Source organism: Pyricularia oryzae, chromosome 6, assembly GCF_000002495.2.
Source record: "Pyricularia oryzae 70-15 chromosome 6, whole genome shotgun sequence".
NCBI lineage: Eukaryota > Fungi > Ascomycota > Sordariomycetes > Magnaporthales > Pyriculariaceae > Pyricularia > Pyricularia oryzae.
Genome location: NC_017853.1, coordinates 2,109,166 through 2,135,659, shown reverse-complemented (window position 1 = coordinate 2,135,659; position 26,494 = coordinate 2,109,166). Strand labels below are relative to the sequence as shown.

Sequence of the window (26,494 nt, the reverse complement as noted above, 5' to 3'; positions counted from 1 at the left end):
GACTGTGTCTGTAGTTTATATCATATGTATAATGCTGTACACATACGACTGGCATATCAGAAATATCCATGGATTGATGGAGATGATGGTGTATCACAATTGAGCCCCATTTTTTCTCCAGTTTCCAGTCCACGGGCATTTTGGTTCTTAAAGGCTGCCCCAACCTTCTCATTACCACTACCGCATTCAGAAATCTTTAACTACCACCACGACGTGGTGGATATCATGGTCTAGTTCTAGAGAGTCGTCACCACGCAAGATGATGAATAACCTTTAAACAAGATAAGGGAGGATGGATGATGGTAAGTAATAAAGACAAGGAAAAATAAAAAAACAAAACATACAACACCGAGGATTCCCCAGTGGTCACCCACCTGAGTACTAGTTCGGCCCTCACTGGTTTGACTAGGGGAGAGCGGACGGGATCCCGTATATTCCAGTGGGTATGGTCGTATGTAAAGTCAAATCTAATCAATCTGAACTATATTCGAAGAATATTAAGAGAAAACGACATGCTGTCCATCTTTGGGCTTGTTGTGAAGATCATACCAATATGCATAGAACTGCTGCGATAGGCCGGCGATCACGACTGGGTGCCACAACAGGCCCAAACACCTGGACGCCTTGATCTTAAATGCTAATGTTTACCACATCTAATCCATCACTGAATACACAGGACTTCGGCGAGGAGCGCCCTTGCAAATTCATTGCAAAAGCTTCACAATAGCGGTCGTCCCTGGCCCCTGCTGATGGCAGCTATTTACATCAAGCATAAGATGAGTCCCAATTCTTTGCAAAATTCTCTCGATTTATTTTCAATATTTCCCCATCATTGATTTACCGTGACCCACGCGGGCGCTGAAGTGTTATTCACCTCGAGGGTATATTTATCGTTCATTTGTCAATCACAGTTTGCGCTAATCAGAGCTCATCCTTCTCATGGCCCTTCGACGGAGCTGCGCCCCCACCCAAGTCGTCCATGGTCATAATTTTCACCACCAGGCTGGTCCAGCCCGTAAAGTGCTGCGTTCGCTGTCCCTTGCCAGTCTCAGGGTTGTACTGTTCCCAGGCGAAGCCCGTCTCCTCCCAGCTTTTGTAGACTGTGTCGATAAGGTTGATCCGAAGTTTGGTGTACAAATCCTTGGCTTTTTGCTTGTAGGGGCCATCCTGGGTGGCAACGTTCTGCATTGATCAAGACGTTAGTCAAGTTTTCCAAGTACCACTAAGGCAAAAACAGGTCATCTTACCTTGAGCTGCACCAAAGTGAGATAGTTGATGTTGATCCAGACTGGGCTTCTCCAGTAATTCTCAGCTGTACCGTAAAACTCATTCTTCAAGCTCAGACTGCGAATACCATGAGGGCTGAAGAGCTCTTCCTCGTCACCAATCAGATCCAAGGTCCTCCCTAGCTTCGAGCTGTCATGCTTGAGGAGACCAGTTATGAAGGGAAACAGAGAGATATAGCCCTTGTGGCACACCAGCTGGTGCTCCTCAAAAGCGTCAATGGTTGCATCGCAGTAACATCCTTCCTTCTCGGACCAGTGAAGGTCATCCAGGTTGCGCTCAATGGCCTCCAAGTTCTTCTGGAACTCAGCGACCTCCTCCTGCATTCCCAACGCATCGGCAATGTTGAGGAGAGACTTGGTCATGAGACCCATCCAAGACATGAGATCGACGTGCAACTCGCCAGGGTGAGGGGGCTGAGGGCGAGGGTAGTCGTCCAGGCCGCTAGTGAGAACATGCTGGACGGTTCGCCCCCGCCACCTGTAGGCCTCGCGCTTGGAAAACGCTTCGCGGTCGTAGGACTTGATGTCTCCCTTCTGGGTCGAGCGGAACCAGTCATACTGTTTGCGCAGCAACGGGTACAAGTTTCGCAGGAACTCGGTGCCTACGATGGGGTTCTCAATGTGCGAGTTGGAAACCGAAGCTCCCTGAGAGAGCTGCTCTTTGTGCGCAGGCATGGTACCGTTCAACTTGCGCAGCCTCTCGACAAATGTGTCTATAATAAAGAACAAGGTCGGCGGATTCGCATAGTGAGGGTATTGTACCTGGAACTCAGCGGGAACCTTGCTGCGAGCTTCGGCACCCAGGATCTGCTCTCTTGCGATCCATCCATCATCATCCATCAAGTTGAACCAACTCTTGACAATCTCCAAAGTGAGATCCATATCCCAGTCGGCAATGGGGATCAGGTGGAAGCCTTCATCCCACAAGAAACCACGAGGGAAGAAAGGTCGGGATGGAATGCTAGTAAACAGCTCGCTAGGCTCCTCCATCCCTTCTTGCTTGCGGGCTCTGGCCTGAGCAGCCTCCTCCCAGAAACCTTCGTTCTCCTCTTCGTACTCGGGAGCGTAAGAGCGATCGACCACGGAATCTCCGTAGAAGTAGCCTATGCCACCAATGAGGTTCGAAAACATGCTGCGGCCAAATTTCTTGTACTTGTCGGCCGTGAATGGCGCTTTCAGATTGAAAACATCAGAGAACCGCTCGCCAAATGCCTCGGTAGTGGAACGGATCTCGCGAGTAACATCGTCGCTGCCAAGCTCCTTCCCAGCCGATGCGCTGTTGAAGATGACATCAAACTCGAATGATCCTTCGAATATCTTTTGAACAATGTGGGCGTTGCCGCCGCCAGGCTTGTGCGGGAGAGCGTAGACGTCCCAGGGTTGTGGCGTGTCCTCTTCCCCGAAACGCGATTGAATACTCTCAATATGCTCCTTTAGCTGACGAAAGATGACCGGCTTTGCCTGCCAGAGCGCTTCCTCGGGAATGCTGATTGACTGGACGGACGTCTTTTTGAGATCGCGCTCCTTTGAAAGCTCCTCATGTCCATCGGGATGCTCGCCAGTTCCTTTAGTGACCGAGATTTTATAGTCGCCCAGGGTCTGCGAGTTTCCTTTGAGGCTGAAGTCATCTGGGAAACCGTTATCGTCGCCGGAGCCCACGGTCTCGAGACTTCCCAGGCCCTCCTGTGTGATATACAGCCACACGCCCGTCTTGGCGTCCTTGGCCGCATCCGGTCGCAGTTCTCCCTTGATCCTTGCTGCCCAGCTGCCACCATTTGCACCACCGGGAATTTTGACAAAGGATGTGCTGATGTCAATTTGGTTTTGAGCATCGTGGATGGTTTGTACGCCGCCTCTCCGGGTGTCGTACTCGTCCCAGCCATACCCAGCCATGCCTTCATTCTGCTCGCAAGTATACCTTATGTCTGCATGTAGGAGAAGTTTGTGAGAAACTGTCAGAGCTGTTTCGGTCTTTTTTTTTTGTGCAGTATACCGGCGGGCCTGTCAACTCACGATGTTGGACCTCATTGTAGTTGTCGAGCTTCGCCCACAGCAAGCCCATATTCAAAGACTTGGGCGTCCGTGAGCGGACTCCAAAATATAAATTTGGCTTGTAAGGTCCCCATAGTAAAGTGTCGTTATTCAGGTGCGCAACCTCAGTGTGCAGGATGGACTCATCTTTCGCGACGGCAGTGCCGAACAAGTTTGCCAGCAGGACGGACGTGACCAGGCAGTCCTTCAATTGGCGCTTAAAGGTCATGTCGACCAGCTAGAAAGCGAAGAGCTTGTCTTCGCGTACCTCTGGACCAGCCTGGGTTTCAATGCTGTGGTGAATGCCCGTCGAAAATTGTGTTTGCGACTTGCAGGAAGCTTCAATCCAAGCTTGCATCTGCAGCTTCGAGGTTCCGACATCAATCGGTTATGACCACGTTTGGTGACAGCTATCTATTTGAGAGGAGCTACGTAACACCACTAGAATTTGTGGAACAGCGACGGTAGAGAGGCCTTGGTAGGTCGGCCCAGGGTCGGACATGGGTATAGCTCCCTGCAGGTGGGGTCCCAACGGCGGCTTCTCCCCCTTGCATGGCGGGGTGCTGGGGTTGAGGCTGTTTTGCTATTGATGGGTTGCAGTTAGGTCTATAATACGAAGTTGGATTGCTTACTTAGTAGGCAGGTACGTACCTACCTATCTAGTTACTTCGTGAGTTACTTAGATAAGGTGTAGATAGCAGGTAGAACTGGGCGGGACATTTTCTGCGAAGTAGACGATGTGTCTGTTCTGACACAAAAAAAACACTCCCCTGAGCTACCATCACAACTTGTCACACTAGGAAGCTCCCGGTCGAAGTACAACAGTAGAGCTGAAAAGGGTTTGGCGCAAGCCTATACTTTGCTCATTATTCTCCTGCGCTAGTACGATGTTTACATCTACGCTATTACTCGCCGAGACTGAACAATTTGGAGCTCACCATTAGTCTATGTTCCTTGGGCTTAGCCTACTGGGTGCACGATTGCAAACCCCCGGTACATGTGAATGTGGGGTGACAAAACTCTAGGCAGTATATACAGACAGACATATAGTCTGTTCTCCATCTCGAAAGATGGAAAGGGGAGCATTGGCAGGCTCTTTTTGTCAGGCAGTTTATCACCAACATCTGGCAGTATGACAATACTAGCACAGTAGCATGCATGTGCATATTGACAATCAACAGGTTTCAAAGGGTTTGGATAGATACTCACAGCAAATTTGTCAAGTTTCTGCAACATTCAGGAGCCCCCTGGGGAAAGGAGTGACTTCTCAAGCTAGAATAAAAGAATAATTTGAATTGAGCTAAAGGTCGTACCCAGGGTTGTCAAGAGAAATAAATATCAAGGCATACATACAATTCGCAGAAAGCTGATGCACCCGAGGGTGGGAAGCGTCATCAATCTTTCATCGCAAGACCTGCCGGGACTTCTAACGAGTCGGGCTCAGTGGCCTGTTAAATCCTCCAGCACGGTTCATGTACTGACGGTACTCGGTCTTCTTCTCTTTGCGGACTGCGCCGACATTGTTACCCAGGATTTTGGTGTTCTTTGTCGTACCGAAGCCACCGAAGCCCATCATGGCTTGCATAGCAGCAGCATCATCGTCTTCCGCAACTTCAACGTCGTCGTCGTCGTCGTCGTTTTGCCCCATGGGCTTGTCGCCTTGACCCAAATTCTTGTCGTCGCGATCCCGACCGCGTTTTCCCTCATCGTCTTGACTACCTACTTTGACGGACATGGCTGCGCCCGAGCGCTCAGGACCTCCTCTGGTCCTAGTCGGGAGATCAGTCTCTCGATCGTTACGCCGGTCTCGTACTGGGCTTGTGCTGCGGCGTCGGGGCGATGCTGAACGCCGACTATCTCTGTCGCGAGGAGGGTGATCTGGACAAGTGTCAGCCTAGAAAAGTCTACCCAAGGATGCATCCCAGGAGAGCTCCATCAGCACGTGGCGTTGGAGAATCTTACCTCTGTTGTAGCCGCGCTCCCTGTCAGTCGGGTTTCGCTCGTCGCCACGTCGCCGGTCACCACGGTTGTCATCTTGTGGTCTCCTAGGCCTGTCTCTGGCCCCCCGGTCACGCGACCTATCGCGATCATCCCGTCGGCGGTCGCGATGGCTACCTCCGCGGTCTGCGGATCTTGAACGCGAGCGATACCTGCGACTCCTGTTGTCGCGATCGTCATCTCTCCTACGATAATCGTCGCCACGGTCTCGCCTGTCTCTTCGTCCATCGGACTCGTGGCGGTTCCGGAATCCGCCACTGTTTTCTCTGCCGTCGTCGCGACGGGGTCTCCTATCTCCGGCCATGATGCGATTCGGATGCGAGGGTAGCCGTATACGGATGATCGTGAAAAAGAAGTCTTCTTGGGCAAACCGGGAAGTATTTTAGGTGGTGTGCTATTAGCCCGATATCTGTTTGATAAAATACCAGATGAAGTTGCAGTTGCAGATGCAGGTGGGTCGGAGCGTCGCGCATGACAATCCTGGAAACTTCTGAAGACAATCACGTGTAAAGTGTCAAAATACGGGTTAGGGTTCGGCACAATGGTGCAACCAGTAACATAGCCAACTTTGCTTGCTTGCTTGCTTACCAACCTGCCATCCATACCCGTAGCCGCCATGGGAGAGCTTTGCTGGAATGGCCCGGGTATCATATGCTTGCGCTGAGCACTTGGGCAAATGACATTAGTTTGAATGGGTATCTTGTATATTATGGTGTCATATTTCATCCTCCTCGTCATCGAAATCATCCTCTCTGCCCATTTCATATAGAATCCGACCCCCTTCTCCACCACCAATTTCAGTCTGAGCATCGAAGTAAGGAAGCACTATGCCGTCCCTGTCCTGGCGCTGCTTCTCGGTCAACCCGAGGTTGAAAGTAGTCTCCATCTCCTCCTCGGCACCAGCAGGGGTAGAAGCGTTTGCGTCTCCTTCTGCAAGTGGGGTGGCAAATGCTGGGTGATCCGATAGCAGGTTGACACTAGCCAAGGCGTTGGTGCCCTGTCGAGAAGGAATTGCTGGAGGCACTAGCACGAACTTTTCAGATGCGGCACGGCCACTTCGTCGCCTCATCTCCATCTCGAGAACTATCCCACCACTCGAGTCGCCCGCGATGGCTCCTTGCATGCCGATCAAGACCCCCTCACGGCCCTCTCTTAGGCCCCACTCGGGTTCCTGCTCGCTCCTGTTCCGTGCCTTGTTGATTTCAACAGCCTGGTAGAGATTCGAAACTCGGAATACCGCCGTAGCCAAATGGCGGAGCACGGTCAAGGGCTCCGGTTCGTACTCGTTCAAGGAGCCAGGTCCACTTCTAGGTAGCACCAGCGGCACGTCGGCATGATAGACCCCAATGACCGAGGAACCTGGTGTTGCGATGCTTGACAGGAAGACTGCAAGTAGCCGTGGTTCTGCCACTGCCAGAGCATTCAGCGAGTCGATGATGACAAGTGTTTCTATCGTCGATAAGTTGTCAGCTCTTTGTGGGATGGCAAGTGCCTGGTATGTATTTTAAAATATTATATTACTCACTTGATCCGTCTACAGCCTTAACCCCTGGTTGAGCGATTATCTTGGGGTCTGGACAGTGTGCTGCGATTTCATTCCTCAGGGCTTGGAGCGACTTGCCCCTGGCTTTAATGAAGATGTCCGCTTCGACTGGCTTTTTGAGAGTCGCAAAAGACACAAAAACTATCTTGGTCTTCGATAGCTAGTCCGAGCGTGATTCCCCTCGAGGTCAGCACTTACTGCCACCCATTGTGAGAAACGCGCACGAGGCTGCATGTTCATTCGGCGACGAACCTTGGCTCTAAGGGAGAATTCCCGTATCAAAGGCCATGCGGTCTGGTCCAAGGAGTCGAGTACCAGTGTGAGAGGGCTGGCGCCGTCCCTAAGATTCAACAGCTTTTGCACCAGCAAAAGGCTGTGAGAACGTCGGTGGGCACTTGTCGATGGCGCCATTTCCAAATTCAGGCACACGAAGCGGGCTAATTTCGACACTGAAGTAAATGAGAGGGCATGCAGCACGTCTGGATTCTTCCAAAATTGCCCTTCGTCATTGAGAATCTCTGCGATAATGGCTGTCACTCGCTTCAATCCGCCCACTGAGAAAAGTGTGGGTGCGGGTTATAGTGGGTGTCAGTGGAGTGGGGTGTTGAAATACTGGAGTATTACGGGCATCGATCGTAGCCTAGGTTTGGTTTAGTAGGGTTCCCGCATCTTTCGCCAACCTCACTCATCTCGGGCCTAAAAAGGTACAGATGAACCAAAACCGTTTGCCTCCTAAGTATCCCCTCAAACATTTCTCAAGTACGAACTGAGAAATTCTGTTTCATCGCCCTTCGCCACCTGCATAAGCATAACGAAAATGCAAACCGATTCGACGTACCAGACACTGAAGATAGGGCGGCACGAATTCATTTGAGGGAAGAGCTGCAATTCGGCGACGGCTAATGGCCATCATCTGCCGGCCGCGCCATCCTTCCGTACCTCCTTGCGTTTCCCATATTGCCATTGCGTGAACCGAGAACACTGTTTGGTGGCTCTGGGAGTTCTTCACAATCAAACCCAATCTATTCGAAATAGGGAGAAATGTCTCTCCCCGAGTTTGTTTGTGAGGTTTGGCGACACACAACCCCGCGAGAATCCAGATCAACAGCCTGCCTCTGGTTTGGAGACTGGACGGCAATGCCTTGTGACGATCTTGCCGATCGAGGTCATGACTATGATGTGCTCTTTTCTACACACTTGATTAATATAACTGTTTTTGGCCGGTCCCAGGTGTGGCGGCCCAATCGCTTTGGTGTATCACACAGGATTACTACCTCATGTCTGTGGTTTGCGGGGGGAGAGGGCCCAATATGATCGTTGCACCGGAACCAGACACTACTGCCATCTTATATGCAGTTTCCTGACTGCATGCTCTTCAATGTGGAGGATGGCAAGTGGCCACCCTTCCCCAAGATGTAGATGTGTATATTATGATCCATTGTCGGGCTGCTCCTGGAATCTGATGGCTCCTTTTCTTTACCCCCTCTTGCTCCAGTCTCGCACTGCAGGCCTCGCCGTTCTCCCCTGCCGGAATCACAAGATGTTTACCTCACACGGGCCGCTGGCAAAATGCCTCTTAGGCAGCGCTTTTGTGTTGCTGACAATCAGCTCTCCGGTTGAACTAGGGAGAAGGGACCCTGCCATCGCCGCAACTACAGATACACTCCACCTCCAGCGCCATGTGCGTCATGGTGCACACGCAACGTCTCGGATCGGCTTCAAGAGTCTCGAGGGTATTGTAGACTACAAGTCACAGGACCGCAAGCCTGTCGTGGCAGATCTGAACGGTAATACCGACTTTGTCACGGCAGCAAAGTTGTCGGCTAGACAGGACGGAAGCGAGCCTGTTGCCGAGGGTGTTGGTCCCGCTATAAACGCATACAGCCAGGTTGAATACATCACTCCTGTGTCTTCCAATGGTGATACCTACAGCCTGATTATTGACACTGGAAGTAGTGACACTTGGTTCGTGCGTGAAGGTTAGTATTGATCGTTGGTGCATTTCACTTCTTTGATCTTTAAAGCCTCAAGATCATGTCACACTTTTTCTTTTACTAACAAGATGTCGACAACAGGCTTCCAGTGTCTCGACTATCGGCAACAGCCAGCGCCATACGAGGCATGCCAATTCGGCCCTGCCTGGCAGGGAGACTTCCCTGGCGGCAAGGTACCAAATAAGCAGTTCCAAATCCAGTACGGATCCTCCAATGGCCCTTTTCTGACCGGTGAAATGGGCTATGCTGAGCAAGTCTCCCTGCTCCATATACAAAGGCGCATGACTGCCAGGGCTACTAACAACAAACTCACAGCATCACTGTCGCCAACATCACCGTGGAAACACAGGAGATCGCCCACGCGACTTATGGCATGTGGTTTGGTGACGGCCTCACGAGCGGCATCCTGGGTCTCGGGCTTCGGGGACTCACCGGGCTGTCTTCTGAAGAAACTTATGACCCCGTGGCCATCTCCATCAGCAAGCAGACTAGAGAGCCGATCTTCAGTCTCGCACTGCATCGGGACGAGTCCGATTCCTTCATAGCCTTTGGAGGAGTTCCACCGCAGGTCAAAACCATTGGGCCTTGGGCGACGACCCCAATCGAGAAGCTTCAGCGTTCTGGCGGGGGAGAACCAGACTATTACTTCTACACTGTTGGAGTGGACCAGATCCTGATGAACAACACTCGACAGAGCCTCCGTGCAGATAACCTGCCGGGGTTCATCGTTGATAGTGGGACTACGTTGAACTATTTCCCCTTTGGTGAGTCCCTGCAAAAGGTTTCTTGCCTGATATCTTAATGACTTGAGATGGCTTACTGGATATGGTGAAACGCAACAGAAATTGCCGCCGCCGTCAACGACCTATTTGTCCCTCCTGCCATACTCGACAGTAGTCAGGGCGCCTGGTTTGTGCCTTGCACCGGAACCACAGCGCCTTCGCTCGGCATCACGCTGGGCGGAACGACGCTCTGGACTGACCCCAGCAGCATGATTCTGTCCGAGGTCAAGAATGCACAGGGCCTGTGTGCCACTGGAATCTCGGCGACGGATGCTTTCCCGTACATTCTGGGAGACACCTTCATGCAAAATATCGTCACCGTGTTTGACTTGGGCGTCAAGATGGAGATCAGGTACGCGCAAAGAGACTTTTCTTGACTGATGTAGTTATGCCTCGACTGTGGCGCATCCCGGCGGTTATAAGCACAGCTATCTAGATGGGGATCGCTTGATCGAAACTGGCCCATGATGTTATTTTTTCTATCGAACGAATTCCTGCATCAAGGCCATGTCAACTCAAATCTGGTAGCCTGTTTGAATTGTATCCTTCCATGCCCCTTACAAAAGCCGAGAACGGCCGATACGGTTTAGGGTGTTTTCTCTTGTGTACATTGAAAGACGTGCGTGCCTTTTGAAGCCTCATAGTTATGTGCCAAAAGCAAAATTGTACGTATTTCATGCCAAAATTTTGAGGAGGCCTTTCCTCATGTACCAACCTCAGTAGTGCTGCAGCAATTTGGTTGCCTGAGTTTCTGATCGAGAGGTTTCCTCTCCTGGTGTTGCTGTCCGATCTCATGCGATGGCAATCTGAGCGGCTTGTCCGCCACTTTCGCCTCGCAATTCTTTCCCAAATGATTATTCTCACCATTTTCTATCTTTTCAGTCTTACCCGTCATCTTCTTCTCTTCTCCCTCTTCATTCTCGCGCGCCTGCAGCGCAGCAACCCTCTCCGGTTCCGGATATCCCTCAGGAGGCTCGGCGCCCCAGTCGTCACGAAACTTCTTCCTAAGAAAGTCGTCAAAGTCGCCATTTTTGCGCTTGAGGTGCGCCTCTTGTGCCTGCAGGATCCACTCGGGCTCGTGCCGGCCCAGGCGTATGTTGGTCAGGTACTGAGCGCAGTCATGCCTGAAATCGTCACTGTTCAGCATGGCCTGGGTGTTTGGCCGCGCGTGCGGTGTGCCCTTATCAAGGACGAAGCCGGGAGGGAACAGCGGGATTAAGGACTGTTGCTGGGCTGGCGAGAGGCCATCCCAGGCTAATGGGTTGCAGAGCATTGCCTGAGGTGGATGTTAGCATATCTTATGAGGGACGGAAGGCAGGGATAGAGACTTTTTGGAAGGAAAAGCGGGCTACGAAGCAGGGTGGATATGTTGACCGTATCAGAAATCATGAGAAAAAAAGATAAACAATACAACAAAAAAACAGTGCATATCTGCCCTTCTCTCCAAGTCTCAACTGCCCACCTACCCTTAAATCAATGTTTTTCTTTACCAATGGAGAATTGGGACTGGTGTAAACAAAAGGCGGTTCCCATTGCTTCTTGCGGCGCTTTGCAGCCGGGGTGAGAGCTTTCTTGATAGCCGGAGCCGGCGCCGTAGCCGAGGGCTGGACCTTGCTTTCCCTTTTTCTCTTGGGCCTGGAAGAAGCACAAGACGAGGATGGGGTCTCGCCTACGTCAATCAATGGCTCAGCAGCCTCGATTTCCCCCGACTGGATATCCGATGTGACTTGGGCAGGCGGAGGTGATTCCTTGCCATTTACCACAGCGGTGACCTCGAGCGGTGCTGGGGTGGTAGCCTTGACCGACACTGCTGGTGAAGTAATGGTGGTCGCTACCGTGATTGTGTCGTGAACTCGCGACTCTTCTTGTTCGATCCCAGAAACTGCAACGATCACTTCCTCCTCGCTCGGCTTTTGTGTCGGCGGCTCCTTCGCCCGTGGGTGACATTGGGGCTCGAGGCCATAGACCTCATCGTCAGAAGCGGGCGGAGATGAGAGTTCTGATGACGAAGGACTGGCGGCCGCCATAATCACTTCACTTTCATTTCATATATCTGATGGGTTTGAGCAAGTAAGTGCCGAGTGAGTGAGTGAGCGAATGGGTGAGTGAAGAGTGAAATGTAGGTGGACGAAATGCGGACTAAAAGGCGGCACGGCCTAGTCTAGGTGTAGAGGATGGTGCGATCTGTCAAAGACTGGAGCCTGTATTTGGTTAGAAAATAAGAAAAAAAAACGGAGGATTCTAGGCTTCGAAAGATAAAGAGTTGTTTGTTGCAATTAACAAAAGGGATTGAGATATTCCCCAGTGCGTGCTGTTGTTCAATGATTGATTGTCCCCTTGATCAGGAAGTCTCGTGTTGGAGTGTTACGGTTTGATCAGGCTATCCGACAGAGCACCGATCGACGTACGTAGTAATGCTTATTTAAATCCATCTTGTCAACTTTTAGGCGATTGAATAAAAGTTTTGGATTTTTTTTTTCCACATTTTTTTACTGTTAACTTTGCAAATTTTCCATGTTATTGGTGTATATCGCCATAATTCCCCTTCTAAGCAGTGGACACTGGTCACCTACCCTACACCGATACACAGTGCCTCGTCTTGCCTCAATGAATCTCGAGCGAACAACCAACTCCTGTGCGGCCTTGTTACTGTGGGCCGCCCAAAGTGACTTGAAGATTTCAATTCATCGTCAAGCTTCAAAGACAGAACAATCAATAAGAAGATCAGCTCAATTTGATCGGAAATTATTTCGAGGCTGCCAATCCACCACTTGATTTTGCGTCACCCAAAATAATCTCACGCGGATAGTGCCTCATGACCCTGATTTCTTTGTTGCCACGTATAAGAATTATCAAGGGGTAAAGTGTCAACTTTCAGCCAAGCAAGGTCAGGGTCCGCAGGCGATTAGAGCACCAGTACCTCCCAACCATAGCATCGGAGCCGAAGCTAGACCACCCTAGAGCACTACTACCCGGTGCGCCAGCCACAACGTAACGCACCGAGGACATACACCTACCTTATCTTCCTCACTACGGCACCTCACTTTACCAGAATCAACCAGCGTATCAATACATTCATCGTCTTTTTTTTTCTCCCCTAATTTCTTTGACCGCGCGACAACTCCAGCCCCAAACCCGACCCCGACTCGTCCCTGACGAAATACAAGTCCAGAAAAACCAACTCAGCAACAACCAAATCAAAGATCACAGTCATGATCCGCTCAACACAAATAGCCCGCCTCGACGGCCTGATGCTCTGCGCCTCGGTTGACGAAGATGCGAGCGACTCGGCGCTGGCTGAGGTCAAGTCGCAGGTGAAGCTGGTGCTGCGGCGGCTGAACCGCAACAGCGAGACGCAGGCGTCCATCGAGAGCGGTTCGGCCTACACGCTGCACTACCTGATTGCCGGCGACGTGGTGTACGTGTGCATCTCGGACCGGTCGTACCCGCGCAAGTTGGCCTTTACGTACCTGTCGGACCTGGCGACCGAGTTCGCCAACACGTACAGCCAGGCCCAGGTGACGTCGCCGAACCTCCGCCCTTATGCCTTTGTCGAGTTCGACACCTTTATCGGCCGCACCCGCGCCACCTACACCGACGCCAGGGCCACCCAGAACCTCGACAAGCTCAACGACGAGCTGAGGGACGTCACAAAGGTCATGACCAAGAACATCGAGGACCTTCTGTACCGCGGCGACAGCCTCGAGAGGATGGGCGAGCTGAGTTCCAGGCTGAGGGACGATTCAAAAAAGTACAGGCGTGCTGCTGTCAGGATCAACTGGGAGCTCATGCTCAAGCAATACGGGCCATTTGCCGGCCTGGGCGCCTTTATCTTGTTCTTTTTATGGTGGCGTTTCTTTTGAACTGGGGAGGCGAGCGGTTGATGAATTTGGACGAAGCAACAGACAGAGGCAAAGATGAGGACGTCTTCATGGGGAGACGACAAGAGAGCGCTGGAATTTGAGCGCCTCTCGCATTGAGACCGCTCGATACACAAAGTCGAGGGCAGGCATCTCCGTACTATCAGAGTATATGGCTTGAATAAGCTGCGGAAAGTAAACACAGTGTAATAAGCTGCGCACCAGAAAAGGCGTTATAGGCGTTCGGGGTTGTAACGGATTTCGAGGATCAAAAGTAGTCGCGCGCGCAGTCACATCAAGAATATCTGGAAACATGACATTGACTACCTGCTGGTGCTTGTCTCCCCATAATTGTGTTAAAGATGGTTTGCGCCCTGTACATTTAATAGATTGCAGAGGGGCATAGTTGAATTTCTCATGATTATCATCAAGATAGTTCTTTGGGCCTTGAGCCATCATCAACTCAGACCATCTAACTAAGCTGCAAATCCGCCGGAAAAAAACGGCACCTTGGGCAGCATCCGCACCATGTACAAGATGTATCCCTCCCGACCTACCATACAAATGGGTATATCGCCATGAAAAGAAGAAAAAGAAGAAAAGAAAAAAGAAAAAAACAAGCATTCATCAGATGACAGAAGATCAGCAGATGATTCTTGTGCCAAACGTACCCAATCTATCCATATAATTTGACAAGTTCGCCGGCCCGGTTCCGAAGCGCCCTCCTCTTTTTTTATCGTTATATGCCATTCTCATGTACATCCATTACATTATTATGCAGTTGTCCTTCTTGGTCGGCGCCGTGGGCATGGGCACCACCCCACCGCCATGATACCATTCGAGATGTTCCTGGAACGTCTTCAAGTCCGGGAAGCCTCTTTCGTCTTGCGCATATCTCGTCTCGCCATCGTCGTCTCCGTCGTCGCCGCCGACATATGTATACTCGTCGCAGTACGGGCACAAAAGTGGCGCTTGCCAGTCGCCAATGTCTGGAAGTAAGTGGTTCGCGATGGCAACGGGCGCAAATACTGTGGTCACTTCCTCGCCCGATGACGAGCTGTGGGCTTTTGCTTGCCATTCTTGCTGGCCCGCAGGCATCGTGGTAGAAGTGATGGCGTTCGTGGGCGCTCTTTGCTGTTGTGTTGTGGACTTCGCGGTCGGGTATCGTGTCGCCGGCATCTTGTCCAGGTCCTCCCAAACTATGAAGCCATCGCAGTAGTCGCATACAAAGGCGATGTCTCTATCGCCAAAGCGCTCGAATTTGCCCACCGTATTGCACACTGGCACCAGAGCCTCGAGGCCATCCAGTTTCCTTCCACCTTCCCTGTCTTCTAACATCCCGTTGAGTCCGGCAAAACCGTTCTCATGCCTCCACCTCTCATCACCATCTGGTGATGTGATGACCTGGGGCTCGAGGCTGAGGCCGAGTTCAGGGTCTCCCGCAATCCTGAGCATGCTTTCCGCCTCGGCCGCCGTGCCCACGGCTCGCTGCTTCTCCATCTGGCGCTGGTGCCGGCTAACCTGGAAGGCGCCGAGGCAGCGGGTGGGACCAGGTCCAGTGGCATAAATACGACAGGCGGCACGGCATTGAGCACGGTGCAGCTCGCGGCGTAGATCGACCGTCTTGAGAACCCATTCAGGGTTGATGGGCCCTCCCGTACGTAGCCAGTCCTTGAACAGTTGCGAGTGCGCCTGGAACTTGGCTCGTAATGTGCGTAACTCATCAAGTGATTTGGCTGGATAAGGTGTACGTCAGTAAAGTTTGAATTGTTTGGATGTATATGACCTTAGGGTAGGGCTGACGTCTGTGTATTCGCATATGCCATACATAGGACAGCTCGGGTATGTGCATGGACTAGCTGCAGTGAAAACAAAGGGCGAGCTTGGGCCCATGCCGCGCTCGAAGTTGTTTTTCCGCATTGTCCGACGGGGATAGAGACGAATAATGGTAAATGAAAAAGCACTCACGAGTCCGGTCACTCTCGTAAAAGAACTGGCCGTTGACCAACGGCCCCATCGCCTGAAAGTCTGCCTTGGCTTCGTCCAATGCCTCATCGAGGGCACGCACCTGCTCAAACTCGTCGGGACCCCATCCACGCTTATCCGCAAAATGCATGATCCGTAATCCATCATTTAGTGCCATTGCGATACCAGCCAGCAGATACCCGACCGTGTCGCTACTGCTGCCGCCGCCCGTGGTGCTGCCGCGACGGCTGCTGTGGCTAATGCTGCTGCGGCTCATGGCTTGCGGGGAAAGAGAGAGGACCGTCCCAGGGGAATTCCGCAAATTGACCGCGCTTCGTTTATTTCAATGGATGACCGCAAGCGTGCTGGGCGAGGGCCCCAAGAGTGATGGGACGCCCGTGCTCCTGCACGCTTGCTATGCCGTCGAGATTATGAACTTTCTCCCGGTTGGTCCAGTACAAGTTTCCGGGTACAAAATGCAATCAAGGACCCCAAGATAAGGTACCCAAGGTGTATGTACCTTACGTATCAATGAATGGGTACCTCCTTGATGCCTATTGTGAATGCCTGGCCATGTGATGTAGGCAAGAAGGTTTAGATTTATCGGGGTGCTCTGAAGTGAGCAGATTGACCAAAGGCAGCCAGGTAAGGTACCTAGGTAGCTACCTAGATACCCGTTGTCCTTTGCTCACAAAACCTTGCGGGCGGTGCAAAATTAGCTCGATGCGCGCGGACGACGACGTCGAGGGTTTAGGTTGCAATCGAAAGCTTATTGTTGCTCCCGTTTGAATTGGCGCGTTTTTGTTCAAGCACAGCCGCCCGCCCCTCCTGTTCAAGTAGACAAATTGAAATTGAACTTGTCTTGTCCCTTTTCCGGGCCAGTTATCGTCACCGAATCAATTGTTCAGGGTGGGCCTGCCTGCACATACGCGGCACTTGTTGGTGCCGGCCGGCTGGTTTGTACCGTATCGTTATTTTGACAGGGACGAAGAAGATAGGATCGAAGCCTGTTGCGCGCGCACCAGGTTGGGTGGAGGTCAAATTGCTGCGTTTTTTTCTTGGTAATATCGCAGGCCTCCAACGAGTTTTACGAGCCTACTCCGAATGTCGAATGTGTACTCTAAAAGGCTGAAGTGGGCTTGTTTCCCAGTACTAACCAAAAATAAAAAAAGAACGGGGAGAAAAATTGTCTGCCTTGTTCCCGACAACGTGGGTATTGCCTGACATCAAGTCAAAAAAAGAGAAAGAAAAAATCAAGATAGTAGCCAAAACTTTAACAGATGCAGGGGACAATCCAAGGTGCAAAAGGGACCGCGCTTTCCTTGAGCACCAATTCGGTGCCTTGCCCACGTGTCTTGTAGGTATACATACACGGGCAGTAATGTACCGGTAATGGAACAAAAACAAGGGTGCTAAGGGTATTAATATGTCATCTTTCTCAGCGAAACATCAACCCACCGATTCTGGATCTGATTACTACGCAGAGCTGGGGACATGGGGCACTAAAAATGGAGGAAGCGGCTTGGCCGTTCCGACTCGACTACAAACGGGGTCAAGCCCCTTGCGGGACTACGGTGTTTGCTGGGCTTATGTTGGACGCTGATAAGAACTGAAATGATGCAGCCTTGTCTTGGTAACCTTTCTGGACCGAATGAGCAGTCGAGGTACTTCGTAGCTCAGCGTACGCGCCGTTCAATTGACGAATCGAATGCGTCCCATTCAATCCTCTGGCGCATCTTACCCGCATGATGTCGATTATTAGTGCCAAAACCACTCCCGCAAAAGCTGCACGGAATGGACGAGGAAAGGAGAACGCAGGGGGGCGGGGTTTGAGAGACTCGTGGCCTGCCTAGACAGGCTATTCTCCTCTCTGGCTCCTCCTCCCCTTGTTGCTTGCCGTTCAGGAACTTTTGTTTGGGACCCTTTCTGACATTTCTTGGCTGGCATCTCGAGCCAGCTGACCCCTTCCAGGACCCGCGACTAAGTTTCAAAATCAACTTTGCGAAATGGCAGTTGAATCATCCGCTATATTGATAACAACTTTTACCATCAAACTCACGTCGAATAGCAATTTACTTTTATTATCATCCTCATCTCATGTAGTAGTGGGATGAACCATCACCAGAAAGTCATGGATGGCTGATCTAAACTATTGGTAAATGCTCCCGCATGTTTACTATGTAGACCCAGCAAAAAGAAAACGCTGGGTTTCAGATGAACAGTGGAAACAAGATGATTCCATGAAAAAGGCCCGTGAACAAGAGTAACCCACTGATTCGTCATAAATGATACGGGACAATTCCCCGTCTGCTCCTTCGCTTCAGCCCTAGCCGTGGATTATTTTGTTTTTGTTTTTAATCTTGTTATTCTGCCTTTGAGGCTGCGGCGTCACAGACGCTTCCATTTCTTTTTCCAGACTCTACCCATCCCGGACCGTGGCGCTGGCCGATCGAGCTAACCCGACCTTCGGAGCGAGCTCGGCCAAACTTTGTGTTTTGTCATTGGTAAACGTGGGCTTGGTGAATAATTGTGAACAAAACCGACCCCAACGGCGTGCGTGGTTCCAAACCTGTGCTTCTGCCATGAATGAGGAACAAAGAAAACCAGACAAACGTGTGGAGAGGGTATGCCGATCGCACCCCTGTGATACCATATTTGTCTGGCTACAACAATAACTACCTTGTTGATCGACGGAAGTGGCTGATTAATAACAATTGGGCCTAGGAATGACTTTTGCGACTTACTACCCTCTCCCTCCTGCCTGTCGTGTCGCCAAGTGCCATCGCCGCAGCTGGGTATGCATGCATGTATGACTTTTGCACTCGTTACGTCTACCCAGAGACTAATCAACTTGGCACCGCTGATCTGGCGTCAATCCTCACGTCTCGTGAATCGTCACACAACTTCAAATCAGACTCCTTTTTATTTGCTATGATGACTCTCCAGCGCTAATCTTGTATCTCTTTAAGGTGTCAGTCAGTCCCATGCATGTCTACAGAGGCTGCTCTGAAGATTCATTTTCTTTTGGTCGCCTTGCCCGAACGGGCGTCTGAGCCTGTGGCTCCTTTGGCGATGCCTGAATCGGCCACCGGTGCGCCAACGTCAGGCACAGCCGGGGGCAGAGACTTGCCCTCGTCCTTCTTCACCTGCTCTGGTGCATCATCGTCACCGCCCTGGCCGAACTCGTTGACACGAGTGTAGTCGACGCGGTAAGCCCATCGTTGGTAAATATACACAAAGAAGATGATGTCGTCGCGGAATGTCGCCAGTCGGTGCAGGATAGGCATCTTGATGGTGAATGCAAACAAGTCGTCGATAAAGGTGTTGAGGAACTTGTACGTCATGGCCTTGGCTGGCATGTGTGCCACACTCTTGAGCCGGTAGTTGATGTAGAGCGCCGGAACCATCATCAAGAAGCCATAGGCGTACACCGATCCCACCAGAGTCGTAATGATGAACGAGTACCAGGACTTGTGCTCTTCGTAGATAACAGAGTACGTGGCATAAGCAAGCAGCAGAGGGACGCCGGCCATGTACATATACTTGAAAGCGATTTCGTCGTACTCCTTGGTTTTCTCCTCGGTTTCACTGAGCTTGTGCTTGTCCTCAAAAGTGATGCGGTACGGAATCAAAGCTCCTGGAGGTGCAGCACGCACTCGGACGTTGACCACAGTTGTTACCTTCCACAGCTCAATGAGAATGCCGACACCCTGGGAGCCAAGAATCATCCAGCTTGTGTTCTGGGAATTGTCCACCAGGTACAAGAAGATAACAGCCTGCATGAACACGTTGGCAAGGATGGTGCGAACAGAGATTCCAATGTTGTCCTTCTTCTTGCGATAGTGTTGCACATCCGAGGTGAAAGCAAGAGTCTCAAAGATCAGGTGGAGGACTGTCACCACGGAGGTGATCGCCAGCAAGATCGGGTTGGTGTCAAGAAGAATCTCCTTAACCATCTCAATCTCGGTGCCATCGCCTCCACCGGGCAAGGAGCCGCCGTAAGCTGCTGTGCGCGCTGATTCCCGTGCACTCAACTCGATGGAAGCCATTGTCTGGAACTTCCAGGGAGCAAGGTTGTTCAGATCAATACGTATCGGGAGCGTCTTGACGGTCTCGTTGATTTGCGTCATGTGCGCCTTGAGCTGCCAGAAGGTGTTGACGAAAAGAATCGGGTAATACCATGAGTTCTGCCCAGTCCCGTCTCGTGCGCCGGTGGGCTCGAGGTGGAGGAACTGGCGTATGGCGACATGAGTTTGGGACAAGCCGAGGACACCCATCCCGGGTACAAATGACAGGCTCATGTTGGGGTGGAAGTAGTTTCCAACGACCGGACCCGAGAATTCGACCTCCTCTTCCGCATCTTCCATGTCCACCTTGGCTTCATCCTTTTTCCCTAAAAGGCTCTTGAGTTTCTTCTCCTTCTTCTTGGGGATGTGCTGGGTAAAGGGGTAAATAAAATGGTATGCCGTGGCCGGATCGAAGCCCTTCTGCTCGGGGTCCAGAACGCTGCCTGGGAGTCCGACGTAAAAATGGCCCCAGAGAGTTCCGTTGCGCTGAACAGCCTCGGGAACAGCAATGGTAGCCTCGGCCACGCGCTTGTCACTGAAGTTTCCAATGCCAAAGTCCTTCTCCTCAAACACAATCATGTCCTTAGATATCGACGAGAGTGGAGTGGGGATGAACGAGTCGGAAACAGTGATAATGACGTCGACCTTGTTCGGCTCGTCCCAAATCGGAGCGACGCGCTGCGGGAGAGTGTTGTAGGTAGCCCCTTCGTCAAGCTTCGAGGGACGCAGATGGTAGGCAGGTATTTTGCCCGTGCTGGTGGGGATCTCGACCATCTTGCCGTCTGCGTCCGTGGTAATCTTGGGAGCGCTATTCGCGGGGAAAAACTGCTTCATGACGAATTGCATGGCCACCCACATGGCCACCATCTGCAGTATCTTCCTGAAGGTGGACTGTTTGAAAGGGTCGAGTTAGTCAAACAAAAAGGCAGTCTTATATATGGCTGTTGTGCGCGCCGGAGCGAGCCGGAGTTGAGCATCACCTACACCTTCCTGTGGCTGTTCCGGCTGGCCAGCGGCCTGGCCGCCGGCCGCGGCGGGTGCGCCTTCAGGCATTTCCCGTGAGAATCTGCGAGGCGCTGAACGGGATGGATTGGGTTGCGAATCGGGTGCTCACGTGCGCTTTCCAACGACTTTCAAAGTCGTTATCAGTGTCACGGCGCTCGATCTGGGATAGTACTTTATTTGACCAAACGGGAAACCATTTATCCAACGGGTTTTGTTGGAGGTTGACTTGCTTTCTCCAGCACACGTTTCTGGTGGGGCTGGGCTACTGTCTTTCGGCAAGGTGTCAGTGCACGGGCCGCGGGGGCACGTGTGAGGGATAAATCTACTGTGCGATGCAGCACGTCGTCTTGACGTCTTACGCAAGGGATGAATCCATTGCAAACGATCAACTTTCAACCGAGAAATCATTGGTCAACATTTGTGTCAAGGGATGAGAAGCAGCTCAACGCCCACCGGTAACACAATCCGACATTTTGGATAATACATGTGGTACTGTGGTAGTCGGCTTCAACCTCTGGTGGTGCGCTCATATTGCAACGCATGTTAAGAAGGTTTGCATAACCGTGGTCGTGTGATCCGTAGTAGACAGACAGCCTTGGGTTCGCAACAAGACTATTTGACGCAGGTCTCAAGCAAGCGCAGTACGCTGTGCTCCCTAGACTTGAATGGATCGCCGCGCTGTCTTGTACCGCTGCAGTTTGGGCGATTTTTCTCTGGGAGAAATTGCTCCGTTCGGCATGGAGTTGGAGGGATATGGTGCGGCTGAACGGACAGTAATATATGATGGATTACCATTTTAGGTGCCAACTATTAATATTCCGTCGTTCGAACAGATAAACCACAATTCAAATACATATTACTACATGCCCATCCAGGTAAGTCTTGGGTCGGAGAAAGAAGTTGCTTGTCTTGCTTCACTCACTGCTGGCTTGGCCATTTCCCCATCTCCCTGGTTTCGTCTAACCCAGTGCTAAACGGTAATAATTAAGCGACCGACCGCTGAATTGGGCCCGGGCCGGTGCGACAACCGCTGTGGACAACCGGATTGCACTGCAGCTTGAGCCAGCTGGCCTGCATTGTTGATTGCACCACGACCATACCTACAGCATACCTTACTTACTGTACCTACTCAGCCCACGTAGCCAAGCTGCTGGTTTCTTCTAAACGGATTTTAGCGTCTGGCCTCCACAAAACCTAACCGCAAGCTCGGCCTTATTATAGATTTATCCTAGGACTGCCAGAGTCTACTACTTCCAGCGTTATCACTTGGGATCTCATGAACGCTGTAACGGATCGACGCTCCGTGTTACCAGAACACGGTTTCGAGGCTGTCCAGGTGTGAAATTGTTTGCTACCCTATACACAGACAGACACGCGGCGGTTACCCGGCAGGTCGGGTCAAAGACAGCGAGCATTTTACTGGGTACTTACGTGCTGTATACGAAATAGGTAACTTCCTTATGTATGGTGTAATTACACAAAGTATTCATATACTGTAATTTGATTCTGGCCTCAATTGAGTGTACGCCACATCTTGGCGGCCCTACAAGTCAGAAGGCGGCGCTAGAGTTCCGTGCGAAGTCCAGCGATAGCGACAGAAACAGAGTGCCTGGGCTACAACTATCTGCCAACTACCTACCCAGTAGGCGACTTGGCGTGACCGTTCCCACAGGTATATCAAGCAAGGCGCATGTCTTTTCCCATAGTCACACACACTGCCACCCCCCCCCCTCTTGTAGGATGTGCTTCCCAAGTTACTGGGCCGGAGAATCACAGCTTGGCAACATTGCAGGCCTTGCTTGGTCCATCTGTCTCCCTTGCCTAACGTCCGCAACAACAGATACAATGTCTCGGGATGTAAGGAGTTTATGGTTCAGGGTCAACGGAAACCCGCAAAGACCGCATCAATTGTCCGAGAAGGGAAAGTGCAGGGTACCTGAGCTACACCTTACCTTATCTACCTGCATACCTTAGGCATGTTCGTCCAATTGGTGTGAATTGCACCTAGGTAATGCCTGCTTCCCGCGCTAAAACTCACTGACATCAACAACGGGACAAAAAAATTTGGAACGGAAAAGCAACCAACCAACCAACCAATAGATCACGGGACCTTGCCTAGCTCCCGACACAACATTAGCCCGAACAGAAAAAAAACAGCATACATGGCACTGCACTGCACTCGCTTCGGCAGGCAAAGACTTGGGTGCAAGTATACATCCATTGCCTCCAATGTCATCCCACGATTCAACGCCTCACTCAAGCGGTCTGGCCTGGTCCTGCAGGGACTTTTTCCCGTACCTAACGTACCGACGGATACCTCGCTAACCTTGAGCAGGATCCTCACCCCCCTCCCCCCCTTTGGCCTTTGGTACATTCATTGTGCTCAAGTGAGTCACGCGAACACCCAGTTATTATATAAGACCGGCTTATTCGCCTGCTCGGAAGCCATGGTCTTCCTCTTGAGTCTTGACTGTAGTTCGGCCGTTGATCGTTTCGTTTCCACAGCTTCTAGGCTTGCCTTGATTCCACTTGTGCCCGCTTTCACTTTTTGTTAGTGTACCTGATCTATCTGACCTACCAGATATCCATCTTACATTAGCCCTTGCCTTGCATCTTGGCTGGGACGGTGTCCCTCAGCCCAGCCCCGCCACTCCACTATACTGCGTATCGAACCTTCCGCATTCTTACATATTACTTACCGCCGCCCTGTGGGGGCGCATGACGCTGATCAGAACCCCATATCCCGGCTCCTCAGCTCAACAACTCACTCGTTATACCTACCTTCCATTTGTTGAAGGCACACACCAGTTGGCTTATATCTAGGTTTCCTTGGAAATTTTGAGTAGGCAGACATTCGGGCTCTACCTTCTACCCTTTGAAGAATAAATTTGCAAAGCACCAAACATGACCTCTGGCGACAGCACATCATTGCCTGGCACTACCGCCAACGGCACAGCAAATGGTACCAATGGAACCAACGGGACAAATAGGCCCAACGGTACCAACGGTACCAATGGCACCAATGGCACCAACGGCGTGAAGAAGACCAAAATCTGCGTCTACTGTGGTTCATCCCCCGGGTTTCACCCAGCACACATGGAGGCTGCCCGTGAGCTTGCCCGGGCCATGGCCAGGAACAACATTGGTTTAGGTACGTCGTGTCTTCACTATTGAATAGTAGTATGCCTGCTTATGACTTGACTAACAATATTTGAAAAACGAAAAAAGTGTATGGTGGTGGTACGATTGGTCTCATGGGAGAAGTGGCCAAAACTTTGGTGTCTCTTTCGGGCCCGGAAGCCGTACATGGCATCATTCCCGAAGCGTTGATCAAGCACGAGCGGGACCCGACATATACGTCCACCTGGGGGTCAGATGAGGGAGGGCTCGCGATACCCGAAGAGAAGACGTACGGCATGACCACAGTCGTCAAGGACATGCACACGCGGAAGCAAATGATGGCCCAAGAGGTTATTGCCGGCGGACCCGGAAGCGGTTTCATCGCCCTACCCGGCGGCTACGGCACCATGGAGGAGCTGCTCGAGACTTGCACCTGGAACCAGCTTGGGATCCACGACAAGGGCGTCTGCGTCCTCAACGTCAACGGCTTCTACGATGGTCTCATCCAGTGGATCGCCAAGAGCCAGGAGGAGGGTTTCATCCGCAAGGGCCAGACCGAGATCCTCGTGTCTGCTGACAACGCTGACGATGCCATCAAGGCTTTGAGGGATTACAGGGTCTCGGAGAGCGTCCTGAAGCTCAGCTGGGGCAACCAATGAACCGGCGGCGTGCACGTCCGCCCTGCTGTCGAGGTTTACCACTAGGCGAGACGCACATATTGGTGCTGGTACCCGCCCGCTCTCATACATGGCCTAGCGACCAGTTGGCCATGCGTTATGGGCTGGTGAACGAGTGGTGACGTATTCTCGCCTGAAGTAGTGACCAATTGTTCCACACCCCCAATGGGTTGGTTCTCGGGAGTCCCACTATATCGCATCCTGGAGGTGTCACAAGACTTGGGGGAATCGGAAGCAATATGGAGTATATACCCGTTCCAAATCACACACAATGGCACTTGGTCATGAAAAAGGTGTGCATGCACGAATGTAGTATAGAAAAAAGCATTGGGCAGCGCGTCTCGGCATGGAAGCAATAACAACTGAGTGTTTTCATCTTTTATCATTTGGTGCTTCATTTCCCTTCCTTTGTCTAAAGATCTCATGATTTGTAGTTGTACACTGGTAAATTTTGGCCCCGCCTGACGGGGTCAGTGTCAGGGAGAGTACGTACTGGGGATTCCTATGCTACCCAGTCGACTTCAAGGTCTACTCTGCACCGTCGTAGTTTTTTTTTTGTGCGGCACCTGTCTCCTTTTGTTTTGTTTGGATTTAGTATTCATTAAACAAACCTAGGGTCCGTCCCTTCACTCGTCAACGTCCATGCTCTCCGAGACAGAGGCTGCCGCTGGCGCAGCAGGCCTAGAATCGTCACCGCCACCCTCCTTGTCGTCTGCAACGCTGTCTATCCAGTCTTTGACCTCCTGGCCGTCGTAGAGCCTGAAGGGCTCGACGCGAGACTTTCCACTTCCGTCCTTGACCAGCCCGACGATGCCCACAGACGTGTTCTCGATCGTAAGCTCCTTGTCCTGTACCAGACTCTCCTTGAGTGCACGCAAGCCGTGCTTGAGCAGCTCCTCGCGGTCGCAGTCGGCAAACTTGTCAAGGTTGCGCTCGAGGTAGGTCCTGGCCATCTGAGAGCGGGCGCCAATGGCAAAGGCCAACATCTCCTCAGTCATGCCTGACGGCTGGAAGTCGAACAGGTGGGGTCCGCGGTCATCGACACCGGCAACGAGCAGGCCGACACCGTAAGGGCGCTTGCCGTAGTGCTGAGTGTTGACCTGGGCCTTCTCTCCGATAAGGTCGACGAGGGTGCGGACGGGCATGGAGCGGCCGTAGGTCAGACGGTGGCCCAGGCACTGTTGCTTCATGAAGTTGGACAGCACACGGGCGTCCGAGGCAAGACCGGCGATGGCGATACCGACGTGCTCGTCGAGCGGGAACAGTTTCTTCTGGTATGAGGAGAGCTCTTCGGCATTTCGCTGATGGTGGGGTAAGGCCAATAGTCAGCTTGCTGTTTTGTCGATTTTGGTGCTGCGGTTACGCCAAAGGGATGCCCTCGACAAGCACCTAAAGCTACGCTTTGCCGATATTGTTGCTGAAAAGGAGGAACTGATACAATCGCTCGCTCACCTTGATGGCTACTAGAATCGCATGTGTCTTGCTTGCCAGTCCGACGACTACTGAACCTTGCTTGACCGCCTCTGCTGTGTATTCGACCTGGAAGATTCGACCTTGCGGAGAGCTTTATTGCAGAGCCTTGCGGTCAATAAAAAATACCAGCTTGGCTAGATGGGGGAGGGCGGAGCATACAATGTGACCGAATCGTTGTCGTAGTTGTTTCTGAACATGGTGACGAAACGGGTGTGGCCGCTATCGCAGCGGTCGAGGTTCTAGAGGTCCGTTGGTTTGATGTGAGACTGGATTAGTGTTTATAAGGCGCGTGTTATGTGGAGAGCGCGAGTTGGTTAGGAAGCGGGCTCCAGAAGCTTGATGCGCGAGGTTTGTAGGTGGGCTTGATGATGCCAATGCGGGCGGTATGGATTCTCTGTTTGTAAATCAAGCACCACCTCAGGTGCAGGCAGCTCCAGAGCTTCGTAAGGCAATAGCAATAGGCAGGCACAGGGACACAGCAACGCCCGCACAGTGCAAGGTTGGAGCCAGGCCCACTTCACAGCCGGGGAAGGATGGTCCAAGCTCGCTACTGTCCATTACCAGTGACCACAGCCAACAACGCAGCTCTGATAGTGGGGTCACATCGGACCAATAATAACGGCTCTGATGGATCCCTGGTAACCAGCCGTGACGATGTCTGACCCCGACGTCGCGTCAGCCAGTACCAGCAAG

General features: G+C 51.8%; 11 protein-coding genes and 1 non-coding gene across 12 annotated transcripts; 4 read left to right on the top strand and 8 right to left on the bottom strand.

The window, feature by feature from the left end:
• Positions 1–337: 337 nt before the first annotated feature.
• Positions 338–453, bottom strand: MGG_20356. The gene has a single exon (XR_001729811.1). It is a non-coding gene; the product is annotated as a 5S ribosomal RNA (ribosomal RNA).
• A 65-nt stretch (positions 454–518) lies between these two features.
• Positions 519–3,752, bottom strand: MGG_04045 (mannosyl-oligosaccharide glucosidase). The gene is made up of 3 exons (XM_003719748.1): positions 3,300–3,752; positions 1,248–3,211; positions 519–1,182 (listed from the first exon to the last, which is right to left on the bottom strand). Exons 1-3 carry the CDS (start codon positions 3,544–3,546, stop codon positions 922–924), a joined length of 2,472 nt encoding a protein of 823 aa, XP_003719796.1. The 5' UTR covers positions 3,547–3,752; the 3' UTR covers positions 519–921.
• A 335-nt stretch (positions 3,753–4,087) lies between these two features.
• Positions 4,088–5,750, bottom strand: MGG_17702 (uncharacterized protein). Its single transcript, XM_003719747.1, has 2 exons — positions 5,280–5,750; positions 4,088–5,195 (listed from the first exon to the last, which is right to left on the bottom strand). Exons 1-2 carry the CDS (start codon positions 5,617–5,619, stop codon positions 4,744–4,746), a joined length of 792 nt encoding a protein of 263 aa, XP_003719795.1. The 5' UTR covers positions 5,620–5,750; the 3' UTR covers positions 4,088–4,743.
• A 147-nt stretch (positions 5,751–5,897) lies between these two features.
• MGG_17701 (uncharacterized protein) lies at positions 5,898–7,425 on the bottom strand. Its single transcript, XM_003719746.1, has 3 exons — positions 7,111–7,425; positions 6,841–7,018; positions 5,898–6,764 (listed from the first exon to the last, which is right to left on the bottom strand). Exons 1-3 carry the CDS (start codon positions 7,267–7,269, stop codon positions 6,031–6,033), a joined length of 1,071 nt encoding a protein of 356 aa, XP_003719794.1. The 5' UTR covers positions 7,270–7,425; the 3' UTR covers positions 5,898–6,030.
• A 794-nt stretch (positions 7,426–8,219) lies between these two features.
• Positions 8,220–10,098, top strand: MGG_04048 (uncharacterized protein). Its single transcript, XM_003719745.1, has 4 exons — positions 8,220–8,837; positions 8,934–9,051; positions 9,168–9,616; positions 9,695–10,098. The coding sequence occupies exons 1-4, from the start codon at positions 8,237–8,239 to the stop codon at positions 10,009–10,011; spliced, it is 1,485 nt and encodes a 494-aa protein (XP_003719793.1). The 5' UTR covers positions 8,220–8,236; the 3' UTR covers positions 10,012–10,098.
• MGG_04049 (uncharacterized protein) lies at positions 9,990–12,127 on the bottom strand. Its single transcript, XM_003719744.1, has 2 exons — positions 11,101–12,127; positions 9,990–10,910 (listed from the first exon to the last, which is right to left on the bottom strand). Exons 1-2 carry the CDS (start codon positions 11,659–11,661, stop codon positions 10,338–10,340), a joined length of 1,134 nt encoding a protein of 377 aa, XP_003719792.1. The 5' UTR covers positions 11,662–12,127; the 3' UTR covers positions 9,990–10,337.
• MGG_04050 (protein transporter SEC22) lies at positions 12,093–13,846 on the top strand. The gene has a single exon (XM_003719743.1). It carries the CDS (start codon positions 12,847–12,849, stop codon positions 13,495–13,497), a length of 651 nt encoding a protein of 216 aa, XP_003719791.1. The 5' UTR covers positions 12,093–12,846; the 3' UTR covers positions 13,498–13,846.
• Positions 13,766–16,847, bottom strand: MGG_04051 (uncharacterized protein). The gene is made up of 2 exons (XM_003719742.1): positions 15,463–16,847; positions 13,766–15,230 (listed from the first exon to the last, which is right to left on the bottom strand). Exons 1-2 carry the CDS (start codon positions 15,734–15,736, stop codon positions 14,260–14,262), a joined length of 1,245 nt encoding a protein of 414 aa, XP_003719790.1. The 5' UTR covers positions 15,737–16,847; the 3' UTR covers positions 13,766–14,259.
• A 672-nt stretch (positions 16,848–17,519) lies between these two features.
• MGG_04052 (ClpTM1 domain-containing protein) lies at positions 17,520–20,758 on the bottom strand. The gene is made up of 2 exons (XM_003719741.1): positions 20,511–20,758; positions 17,520–20,417 (listed from the first exon to the last, which is right to left on the bottom strand). Exons 1-2 carry the CDS (start codon positions 20,577–20,579, stop codon positions 18,474–18,476), a joined length of 2,013 nt encoding a protein of 670 aa, XP_003719789.1. The 5' UTR covers positions 20,580–20,758; the 3' UTR covers positions 17,520–18,473.
• Positions 20,759–21,394: 636 nt separating this feature from the next.
• Positions 21,395–22,042, top strand: MGG_17700 (uncharacterized protein; the record flags this gene model as incomplete). Its single annotated transcript, XM_003719740.1, has 3 exons — positions 21,395–21,406; positions 21,521–21,549; positions 21,753–22,042. The coding sequence occupies 3 exons, from the start codon at positions 21,395–21,397 to the stop codon at positions 21,871–21,873; spliced, it is 162 nt and encodes a 53-aa protein (XP_003719788.1). The 3' UTR covers positions 21,874–22,042.
• Positions 22,043–22,917: 875 nt separating this feature from the next.
• On the top strand, positions 22,918–24,814 carry MGG_12137 (lysine decarboxylase). The gene is made up of 2 exons (XM_003719739.1): positions 22,918–23,682; positions 23,760–24,814. The coding sequence occupies exons 1-2, from the start codon at positions 23,436–23,438 to the stop codon at positions 24,308–24,310; spliced, it is 798 nt and encodes a 265-aa protein (XP_003719787.1). The 5' UTR covers positions 22,918–23,435; the 3' UTR covers positions 24,311–24,814.
• MGG_04053 (proteasome subunit alpha type-1) lies at positions 24,573–26,308 on the bottom strand. The gene is made up of 3 exons (XM_003719738.1): positions 25,961–26,308; positions 25,781–25,892; positions 24,573–25,629 (listed from the first exon to the last, which is right to left on the bottom strand). The coding sequence occupies exons 1-3, from the start codon at positions 25,996–25,998 to the stop codon at positions 24,955–24,957; spliced, it is 825 nt and encodes a 274-aa protein (XP_003719786.1). The 5' UTR covers positions 25,999–26,308; the 3' UTR covers positions 24,573–24,954.
• Between the last annotated feature and the right edge of the window lie 186 nt (positions 26,309–26,494).